The sequence below is a fragment of the Topomyia yanbarensis genome, chromosome 2 (genome assembly GCF_030247195.1).
Source record: "Topomyia yanbarensis strain Yona2022 chromosome 2, ASM3024719v1, whole genome shotgun sequence".
Taxonomy (NCBI): Eukaryota; Metazoa; Arthropoda; class Insecta; order Diptera; family Culicidae; genus Topomyia; species Topomyia yanbarensis.
This window is the reverse complement of record NC_080671.1, coordinates 286,229,007-286,240,841: the sequence shown is the minus strand read 5'-3', so window position 1 is coordinate 286,240,841 and position 11,835 is coordinate 286,229,007. Positions and strand designations below refer to the sequence as shown.

At 40.8% G+C, this 11,835-nt stretch overlaps 1 protein-coding gene across 5 annotated transcripts in view; it reads left to right on the top strand.

Moving 5' to 3' along the window:
- The first annotated feature begins 292 nt into the window (after nt 1–292).
- The window catches only part of LOC131683224 (uncharacterized), a 316,913-nt gene continuing 305,370 nt past the window's right edge, over nt 293–11,835 (top strand). For 2 of the 5 annotated variants that reach the window (XM_058965059.1, XM_058965061.1), the window contains exon 1: nt 296–478. Coding sequence is in view for 2 of the 5 variants with exons in the window: in XM_058965057.1 (XP_058821040.1) it covers nt 435–462 (28 nt within the window). In the remaining 3 variants the exon portion in view is untranslated. Of the gene's footprint in view, nt 479–584; nt 697–738; nt 887–11,835 lie in introns of those variants that run through there. The other 3 variants (XM_058965057.1, XM_058965058.1, XM_058965060.1) reach the window with 3 other exon arrangements.

The window sequence follows — 11,835 nt, the reverse complement described above, 5'->3', positions numbered from 1 at the left end:
CATTTTGGACGAATAATTGGTGTAAAAATCGGTATGGTTTTTAAATAACATTTAAAACAAAACTTCGAAAATGGCATCGCCGTTTTCTCTGTTTGGGTGAAGTGCGAGTTTCGCTGTTTTCAAAAATCATGCTTGATATCATGTTTAGTTTCGAAATGATTGAAATCCAACCATTTCGAGATTACTTTTATTTAAGAGTGTAATACACTCAAAAGTGTCTAATGTTCTCACCTTTCTCTCCATCTTGGTTCCAGTGCACTCCACTACACCGGTGTCAATCAATCGAAAATCCCAAGTGAGTCTGTCAGAGACGGATGTCAATGGAAATGGAGAGAAGTCTGGCGTTCATTTTTGATGTGAAGAATTCTATAAATATTGTTACTATTGAATTTGTTTTTGCAATATTTTGATTACTGTGCAAGTAAAACTTTTAAATGGATGCACTTAGTGCGGCAGCAGAAGGTATGATATCTGTGAGGTACTATATTAAATGCAAAGAAGCAATTTATAACACCGTCGATTCCCGTTTACCCCACCCAGTTGAATGAAGGAAAAAGTGACTAAAAATAAAGTCCATTATTTTCATCAGTGTCGGATTTTGTCTGGCGGCAGCTGGAAGTAAAATATATAATTTGTGAATCAGTATATATTGCGGTGTAAAGGATTTGTTGCTTACAGAATAAAACAGTATGAAAAGTAAGGTTCATGGAATGAAAATAACAGTAAAATAACAATCATGCTTGTTCATGAACACAACAGAATACTACATTTTTTCTCAAAACTGAAAAACATTTTTGATCAAAAGTGCAAATCAAACCACTTTATCCTCAAATTATAGTCTAAGGCTGCTACACTTGAAATCCGATGTGAACATAGAGTACTTTCGGTAATTATGTTAATTTTCTACTATTTTTTATACAAATATTTAAATGTATATCAAATCAGTACTTTTCTTCAAAACCATTAAAGTTAACTAATTAAAAATTTGATATGACGAGATATAGATTCGGTCTCTTATCAGTTATGATGAAATGTGACATTTAGTTCGCATAAAATGTGCAAAATTTTTCCGGTAATTGCATTGAGGACCTCGTCCTTTCGCAGTCTCTGGGCAATAGAATATTCCATCAAAACGAACATGTGCTGCCCATTAAAGAATATTAGTCTAATATGGATATTTTTGCATTATTTCTACCAAGACAACAAGGTTTGTGCAGAAAATATCAAGAAAAAACACCTAAACATGGTTGTTTCATCTATAAGGCTCGATAAAAATGTAAATGTTGAAAAGGGTATTTCTCGACTTGCTGTTGGGCAGTATGCTGGATAGGGATGTTGCGATACTTTCGATACATTTTTTTTTGTAAAAAAATATTGTCCAGTCTCTTATTATTACTTATTTAGTTACATTGTAAATAAAATTCATATCCTTCTACTGTTTTTTGGTTCGTTGGTGTACTGGTCATGTAACAACATCTGGGAGAATTCCTTCAGTATCAGCTGGCGTGTCCGTCTGGATTGATGTTGGAGAACTGGGTAGATCCAATCCTCAGGTTGTAGTTGCATTAGCCGTCGATCAATCGCTACGAAGACGTTCCGTTGGTATACCCAGATAGTTTTGTTTTCGCTACATTGAAGAAGGTGATGCTCGATGCTATCCGTTTGATCAGGACAAATACTGTAGTCGGCGTCGGCTCGTCTCTTTATTTTGTAGAGTAGCTCGTTGGTAATTATCTTGCGAGGAACAACACGCAGATCGTTGATCCGATTTTAGCAGCTTGGAGTGGATGTGTTTGAATACTTTCTTCCAGTCGCGTAGTGGATTCTCCCTATTTTCGGTTCCTTCAGTTGTTTTAGGAAGCTGCAGTATATTATACTGGAGCTAGGCGTTCTTACGATTTCATCAGTTAGAAAAGCAGATTCTTTCACCACTGTTCGAATGTGTTCGTATTTCCGGGGTATGGCCAGTAGATTTGGGGGATTGGCGTTGTGTTCTAAAAAACTCCAAAGAAAAGGAAGATCTGAAGCGATTTGTATCATTCGATTTGTCAACCAAAGCCTTGGTTTTGATCGGTGGTGAATGTAAATTTTACCCCCCTCTGTCTTCAGGAAGTATCAGCGTTTCGAAAGCTATCCTGGTCCATTTTTTCCCATACCATAGAAATGATCCAATTCTCGAGATAAACTTTTCACTGTGCTTGTTTGTAAGTGGAATTACAGATGCTGTGTACCATAGCTTCGATGTTATGTAGGTATTTACCAATATGACTTTTTGTACGAGATTCAGAATTTGGACGTTGTTCATCCACATACACGTTGGGAACCCTCGTAAAACCGCAGCCCAATTGCGGTCAACTGTGTCGGAGAAGTCTTCAGCAAAATGTATTGCGAGGAATTTCACTGTGTTTTGTATCCGCAACCACTCATTTTGTGGTGTCAAATTTATCAAACCGATCCCAATGGCTTTAGTTTTCTGGGTGTTTATTCTTGTCCCAGAAACAAATCCGAATGCTTCAAAGGTTTTCAGAACAGCTCGCACCTGATAGTCACTGCCGAGAAACATAGAAATATCATCAGCGTAGGCGTTCAAAACAGCATGTGGAAATTCTCTGTGCAGTTTATCAAGCAGTGGTTGCAAATAGATTACAAACAAAAGTATTGATAGTGGATCTCCTTGTCGTACCGATCTCTCTATTTTTATTTCATTTCCCAGTTTGCCATTGATAAGCGCCCTTGAAAAACTGTTGTTTGTACAGTACATTAGAAGGTTAACCAGATTAGTTGTACTCTACTCTATCAAAAGCATGGTCGAAAGCAAAAGCAACCAGCAGTGCATTCCCACGTCTCGCTTTCAGTTCACAACAGCCGTCAAGTATTCGAGCAGTGGCTTCAAATATGTTACGCTTCCCATTGGAGCATTTTTGATGTTTTTATAGCACCAAAGGGAGCAAGGGATTAATTATGTCTTTAATTATTCTAGCGAATATTTTGTAGTCCACATTCAGGAGTGTAATCGGTCTGAAAGCTTTGACGCTGTTATCGACCTTCTTTTTCCTAACAAGCATTAGTACTCCATCAAAGAATTCTTTAGGAGCATTAGAGGACATTGCTTCATTGATGACAAAATTAAACTCTCTCTCTCTCTCTCTCTCTCTCTCTCTCTCTCTCTCTCTCTCTCTCTCTCTCAATCACTTGTCATGCCTTTAGGTAGAACTCCTTTGGCAAGCTACGTTGCCGGGTGATTTCCGTGAGCTGCTCGATTTGATTGCTTGTAGAATTTCGCCTGAAGAAATTACATCCATTACTCGCTGATTGTCCTCATTTTCACTCGGGATGCGCTGTGTTGGGTTGAAGTCGTCGTTCTCGACCGGGTGCGTCGAAAAGTATAAGCTAACAAAGTATTCTTGCACACTCTGGTGTATCGCATTTGGCTCTCGTATTGTATTATCTCCATTCTGCAGTATATTAATCGAGATTTCGGTTCGTCGGCTCTTCTGGTTTGCTATGTGAAAAATTGATGTGTTTTCTCCTGTTATGTATATTTCGTTTCAACACCGCGAGCGATGTGCATAGCTACGCTGTAAAGAGAGCATCCGTCCTTTAATGTGATTGTTTCCAGTTGACGGGGTTCGCCATAATACCGATCATATGCTGAACGAAGTATGGCGTAGTACAATTCCATTGTATCATGGAATGAGCGCCTTTGAATGGACGATTGCCATTTTAGGAAGGAGATCAGTTTAGGTTTCACGAATTGAATCCACCAGTCTATCCAAGTACGATAATTTCGTCGATGCCTTGTCCAGTATCCCCATTTCACGTGCAGTTCCTCAATGACCGCTGGATCATCAACCAGGCTTGGATGCACTGTTCTTCCAAGTGTTGGAAGAACAGTGCGAATTATGTATGCTCTGTGGTCTGAAAAAAAACCGTTGAAGCAAAATTTATGGTTCGTATCCATTCTCGCATATTCGGTGTGACAAGAATCCTATCTATCCTAGAAGCAGAGTCCGATCTGATAAAGGAGAATTCAACATGTTGGCGGTTTAAAAGCTCCCAGCTGTCGTCTACCCCTGAGGCAGTCATGAATCGTTTTAGCATTTTTTTTCCATACGTTTATTTGACACGGCATTTGCAAAAGCTTTTTACGCCAGTTTCTTTTTTTTACATAGCACTTTACAAAAATCCTTAAGACTAATTTTAACTATACTAGTACTTTGCCTAAAACTAACACTGAAATCACTTTATTGTTTGCTTTTTTCCTTACATTGTTGTATTTCATAATGATCTAGTATTTTCGGGTGCATTTATTTACTTTTTTTTCTGTTTTTGTCTAAATTTAAAAACTAAATATTCTAGGACACTTTAATTGGTGAATGATTAGCCTTGGATGAGAGTAAGAGGAGATGAATTTAATTAAATTTTGACAGACGCTGTTTTTAGAAAATGATAGATAAGTTCCATGTATAGAGGATCGCGATACGCCAGGATGTCTCTAACAGGAACATGGATTGGTCTTCCTCGGACTTGTAAAGAATCTACTAATTGTGATCTGGCTTCACGATATTCAGTGCAGGACCAAACAACATGCTCAATGTCGTGGTAACTTTCTCCACAAGCACAATGATTACCCTCAGCGAGCCCAATACGACGGAGATGCGCATCTAAAGTATAATGATTGGACATGAGCCTAGACATCACACGGATGAAGTCCCGACTTACATCCAATCCTTTGAACCATGCCCTTGTTGATACTTTAGGGATAATTGAGTGTAGCCATCGTCCCATATCTCCATTGTCCCAAGATGTTTGCCAACTAGCAAGTGTCCTCTGTCGAGAAGCGCTATAAAATTCATTGTAAGCGATGGGTCTTTCATATATTTCACCATCTAGTGCACCAATCTTGGCTAAATTATCAGCTTTCTCATTGCCCGCAATAGAGCAATGGGCAGGGAGCCACACTAGGGTAAATTTATAACATTTTCTTGTCAGGTTACTCAGAGATTCTCGTATCTTCCCCAAAAAGAATGGATCGTGATTATCAATCCTCTTTGAGCGTAGAGCTGCAATTGTGCTGAGACTATCAGTGAGGATAAAGTAATGGTTCGGGGGTAAAGTATTAATTATTTGAAAACTATAGTGAACTGCTGCTAGTTGCGCTATATAAACAGAGGCGGGTTCTGCAAGTTTGAAGAAATTGAAAAATTATTGTTGAAAATACCGAAACCAGTGGCCTCACTGATTCGTGACCCATCAGTGTAAACATTTTAAGGCAGTCTATGTGTTGATATTTACTTGTGAATATTTTAGGGATCTCCCGCGAGCGTAGATGATCCGGAATTCCACGAATCTCTGCTTGCATGGACGTGTCGAAGAATAAAGTGGATTCAGGAATATCTAGTATATTGACGTATGTGTGAACATACCTAGCAGGCGTTATTTCTTGTGACATGTGATTGAAATACACTGTCATGAATCTGGTTTGGGGTTGAAGCTCGACAAGTCTTTCAAAATTTTCAATTACCAGTGGGTTCATAACCTCACATCGAATAAGTAAACGAGAAGAGAGATCCCAGAACCGGTCTTTTAAAGGAAGAACTCCCGCTAGTACTTCAAGACTCATTGTATGGGTCGACTGCATGCAACCTAAGGCAATTCGTAAACAGCGATACTGTATCCGTTCCAGTTTAATAATGTGAGTGTTCGCAGCTGAACGGAAACAGATGCACCCATATTCCATTACTGAAAGTATTGTTGTTTGATACAATCTTATCATGTCACTTGGATGAGAACCCCACCATGATCCAGTTATTGTTCGCAGAAAATTTATCCTTTGTTGGCATTTCGTTATTAGATACCTAATGTGGCCTCCCCATGTGCCTTTAGAATCGAACCAAATTCCAAGGTATTTAAAAGTCAGGACTTGGGCTATCGTTCTACCAACCAACTGAAGCTGAAGCTGAGCTGGATCACGCTTCCTTGAGAAAACGACCAACTCTGTTTTCTCCGTAGAGAAATCGATGCCCAGCTTTAAAGCCCAAATTGATAAATTATCCAAGCTATCTTGCAATGGTTGTTGTAAATTTATAGCTTTTAGTCCTGTGGCAGAAACCACCCCATCATCTGCAAGTTGTCTTAAAGTGCATGGGCTGACAATACAATTATCAATGTCATTCACGTAAAAATTATAGAGAAGGGGGCTTAGACAAGAGCCTTGTGGGAGGCCCATGTAACTTATTCTGAGTGTCGCCAAATCGCCATATGAAAAATGCATGTGCTTTTCTGACAATAAATTGTATAAATAATTATTTAATATCGGTGAAAGACCACATTGATGTAGCTTCTCCGAGAGAACATCAATGGAGACTGAGTCGAATGCTCCTTTTATGTCTAAGAACACAGACGCCATTTGTTCTTTTTTTGCGTAAGCGAGTTGGATTTCTGACGAAAGTAGCGCCAGACAATCATTCGTTCCCTTTCCCCTCCGAAAACCAAACTGGGTATCTGATAGCAAGCCGTTCGCCTCAACCCAATTGTCGAGACGTCGTAGGATAATTTTTTCCAACAATTTCCTGATACAGGATAGCATTGCAATCGGTCGATACGAGTTATGATCGGAGGCTGGCTTTCCCGGTTTTGGAATAGCGATAACTCTCACTTGTCTCCAGTCGTGCGGCACAATGTTCTGCTCAAGAAGCTTATTGAATAAATTCAACAAGCGTCTTTTTGCTAGGTCAGGCAGATTCTTCACCAAGTTGAATTTAATTCTGTCTAGTCCCGGAGCATTATTGTTGCATGAGAGGAGTGCAAATGAGAATTCCATCATTGTCAAAGGCGAATCTATGAAATCGTTACTTGTGGGAGCATCGCGAGTGATTTTCTGCGCAGGAGCAGAGTCGGGACAAATTTTCTTGGCGAAATTAAATATCCAACGATTCGAAAAATCTTCGCTTTCATTAGTCACGTTTCGATTCCTCATTCTTCTGGCTGTGTTCCAAAGAGTACTCATTGATGTTTCTCTTGACAAGCCATCAACGAAGCGTCTCCAATAACTAGACTTTTTGGCACGACGTATACTGTCAAATTTGTTTTGCAAAATGAAATAATTTTCAAAGTTCTCACGTATACCCCCTTTCTGTTTCATAATTTCTTTGTAGGCAACTTGTTTAGCTTCATATGCATCAGAGCACTCTTTGTCCCACCAAGGATTAGGCGGGCGTCTATTTATTGTCATTCCAGGATTGCATTTCGTTTGGGCTTGTTCTGCTGCTTCAATAATTAAACCCGCTAAGAATTCATATTCTTCGGTAGGGGGTAGCTCTTCTGTAGAAGCAAGAGAAGTGGAAATTAATGTTTCGTATGTTTTCCAATCAATATTTCGTGTTAAGTCATAAGGAACATTGATTGAATTCGTAAGGCCTAATTCACTGTTAATTGAAACAACGATTGGCAAATGATCGCTACCGTGAGGATCAGGTACAACCTTCCACGTGCAATCTAACCGAAGTGATGTCGGGCACAGAGACAGATCTAATGCACTTGGACGTGCAGGAGGTCTGGGGATGCGTGTTGTTTCGCCAGTATTTAAAACTGTCATATTAAATTCGTCACACACATTGTATATCAAAGAGGATCGATTATCATTGTAGAGGGAACCCCACAATACTCCGTGCGAGTTGAAGTCTCCCAGTATCAGACGCGGAGCAGCCATGGATTCCACTACCTCAAAAATTTGATGTTGTCCAATTTGAACTTTGGGAGGTATATATATAGAAGCGATAGACATGTCTTTGCCTTTAATGTTCGTTTGGACAGCTACAGCCTCAATGCCCGCAAACAAGGGGATGTTAATTCTATAGAAAGAATAGCACTTTTTAATTCCTAGAAGCACTCCTCCATACGGGGTGTCTCGGTCTAGGCGAATAATGTTGAAATCATTTAAGTTGAAATTAATGTTTGAGGTAAGCCATGTTTCACATAGAGCAAAAGCATCGCATTTTAAATTATGCAGTAAAATTTTTAAGGAATCAATTTTAGGTATGATACTTCTGCAATTCCACTGTAAAACAGTGATGGAATCTTTCATTGGAGGAGGTGAATTACCCATTGAAAGATACAATCGCTGCAAGGATGGGCCATTGAGCAATCAGCTGCTCTAAAAATGTTCTAATTGTTGGGAGGAAAGCTGAAAGTATACTCTTTAGTGGTTCAGAAATATTGAATGCTTTAAAAATCCAATCAATAATTTCAGAAAATTTCAATAATTCTACCCCCGGCTGAGGCTCAGAGGAAGTCGAAATTTTATTATTTCCAGTAATGGTGTTCTGTTTGGATTGTACGTTCCCAAAACCGGGCGGAATTGATTTCGGTTTTGAATCGGAATTTTTCGGTTTTGGGCGCAGTTTATCTATTGGTGGAGAAATTTTAAGGCCCTTTCTTGGCAGCTTGGGAAAAGAAGACTGTTTTCTTTTTCTGGAATTTCCGGGTAAAACAAATGATGTACCTTCGCACGCTCCGTCAGAGTCAGACTGTTCCGAAAATAGAGATGTGTAAGTGTTTTCTAAGAAAATGGGTTTAGGGGTAGCATTTTTCAACATTTCTGCATAGGAGCGCTTAGACCTCTCCTTCAAGGATCGTTTAATTTTATCCTCACGCAATTTATAAATGGGGCATGCAGGGAGCTCATGTGAGTTTTCTCCGCACATTAAACATTTTTCTGAATTTTCATTGCATGTATCCTCTTGATGAAAACCCCCACATTTGCCACACCGTGCCTTATTGGAACAATAAGTGGCTGTGTGGCCAAGCTGTTTGCAATTAAGGCAATTCATTACACGAGGAATAAAAAGGCGAACAGGGAGACGAATCTTATCGATAATGACATAGTTGGGCAGCGCAGACCCAGCGAAAGTCACTCGAAATGAGTCAGACAGTCGATAAACTTTTTTATCTCCTTCGTGTGATACTGAATGCAATTGCTTGCATTCAAGTATTTTTACGTCTTTAAGTATGGTGTCTTTGAAACGACCAACCCCATGCTTAATTATGTCATCAACAGTCAAACTCGATTCTGTGATGACCCCATCAATTTCAATTTCCTTTGAAGGAATATACGCTCTATACTCACGCGTAAAAAGCTCGCAAGAAGCAATTGCATTGGCTTGTTTGAGACTACCAACGACAATGCGTATTTTATCTTTATTGACTTTGACGATCTCTTTTACATCCGAGAATCGCGAAGTCAAATCTTTAGAAATTTGAATAATATTTAGCGCCTTTACTTTACGCCTAATAAATACAATTCATGGTCCCGTTGACGACTCTGGGTAAATTTTAATTCTAGTCGGATTTACATTTTCAGCATAAGGCTTAGGGGGGGGGGGGGGGGGTCTGTTACTCGTTCTCCCATCTCTTCATCCATTTTACCTAGCAAGAAAAACTATCACAAAAAGGAATGAAAAATATACCTGTTATACCTGTAGAACACACCTCATGTGTAACGTTGTAAACTCGGTGCCCGTTGTTTGACAATGTGACACTTGCTGTCCTTCTTCGTCGCGTTGCTTCTTCAGTAGAGAAATAGGCCTACCTGCAACACTTCAAAACTCTCTCCGGTTAAGCTGCTCGTCGGTATCACCACCACAAGCGCGCTCTCTCCGTTTCCACCACGGCGGTAGACAAATGTGTCTACCTGTGGCTTGCTGCGAAAATCCCACTGTCGATACGGCACTTTTCGGTGCCACTTGTTTTCCTTATTCGTCGTACCACTTCTGCGGTAGACGAATAGAGCAAATGGGTCTACCTGTGACGCTTCCCCTCTCGTCGATTAGAATTGCCCGACGACACCAATACAATATATTTTTTCTGTGTGTACAGGCACGATCACTGTCGATTTCTGCCACCGCGGTAGGCAAATTCGTCTACCCGCGGTTTGCTGTCAAAACACCGAGGATGCCGTTGACCACGCCTCCGACGTATCAACTGTCGACTCACACTTAACAAACTGGTCTCTCTCTCTCTCCCACAAAAACGCATACAGCGTCTCGCACTCCGTCACTCTCTCCAGAACAAAACCTTCCACCTGGAGGCACAACCGTCTCGGCCGGTTGCAAAAACTGTTATGAATCGTTTTAGCATTGGACTATGCGCGTTTGAACCAGTAGCATCTTTTTGGTTTACTACCGAATTGAAATCACCACCAATGATGCCAGTGTTCGTAGAATTATAGAAGTAGTATGGTAAAACTGTGTTGTAGAAATTTTCCCTTGCGTTGCGATTTTGAGTTCTTGACGCTGCGTACACAATAATGAAAGTTACCCCATTGATCCGTGCACTGACTAACCTTGAATCCATGCTTCTGTCTACATGGGTGAAAGTGAGAAAACTGCGTGCTGCAATCGCTGTTCCTCTTTTGTGCTCGTCTATATTGTACTCAATGATGAAGCCTGGTATGTTGAGATGTATCGTTGCCACTTCTTGCAGGAATATGATATCAAGTTCAGCGGATCGGATGAATGAATTCAGGGCGTCGAACTTTGTCCCATTTGTCACTGCGTTCATGTTGATTGTAGCAATCTTGTAGCAATCTTCGCCGACACGACGAATATCAGCAGGGCTTAGCGGCAGCGGGGGAAGCTGGGAACGGTGGAAACATGCTGAGGGTGCTTCCAGATACAATTTGTTGTTTCGGTGTTGAGACGCATAGCATGTCGATTTTTCATCACGAACTGTGAATGTGTATAGCTGTATTTCATTGTTGAACCGACGAGGCAGGTCAGAGGATTGCACTGTGATGTCTTCTCTGCTGCGTAGGCAGGGTGAGGAAATGCAGGACACAAAAACGTCGACAGCAGCTGATAATGATCGAAGTTTACGAGGCAGTTGATAACGGTTCATCGGTGGCGGGGGCAGGTACTAAATTTGCACTTTTTTCTTGTTGTTATGATGAGATCGGTGAGCACCGGGTACAGCAGCAGTGGCACAAGCGAGGAAGAAGCAGAGTGCACATTCATTTGTTTGTTGTTGCTGTGATGAGGCTGATTCAGGATAGTTTTTCTATTTACTGTTTGTTGCGCGAATTCGATCGTGTGATGTGGATCTAGCCATGTGTCATTCCGAGACGGTCTTTTTTCGTTGTTTCTTCTTTCATTTTCGAGAGGCGATGCTGATCTTTTTGAACTCAGTGTGCTGTTTTTGATTTTGTCTGCAGTCAGATCGTCGCTTTCGTCTGGACTCGTAACGTTCACGATATGACAATCGTTTGCAGTTTGGGATGTACTGGTTGTTTCTGTTTGTTACTGATTTCTGTTCTCAGGTGTGCTTTGAAATGGCTCGGCCACCATAGCGGTATCACTTCCAGCCAACGAGATATTTGACTCGTGGTGAGATGTGCCCTTTTTAAGCCTGCGGAGCCAGCAGTGTTTGGTTGACGAAAAGTCTGCTGCGAAAGTGACTGATCGTCGCCGTTTTTCACGATTTCGGCCAGTTTTAAACGACCGCTGACGCTCGGTTTCATAGATTTTGCATACTCGATTGCAATGTTTGCATGTGGCGACTTGACCTTTGTAGGTTATAAGAGTCATAGTCGTGTCCACCATCACATATGACGGTATCGGTTTTACAAGTTTCATGCACATCATTCTCATCCCATTTGGTACACCAGGGGAAAAAATCTTTCCAGGCTTCATCGCGGATTGAGATAGTTTCACCATACTCACGCATCCGGTATGCTAGCTGTCTGTTACTTGTGCTCGGGCGGAGGCCATGAACTCTAACCTCAATAGATCCATCTTCCATTGACAGTGGAATGCTGTAGGATTTTCCATCGTGTTCTAG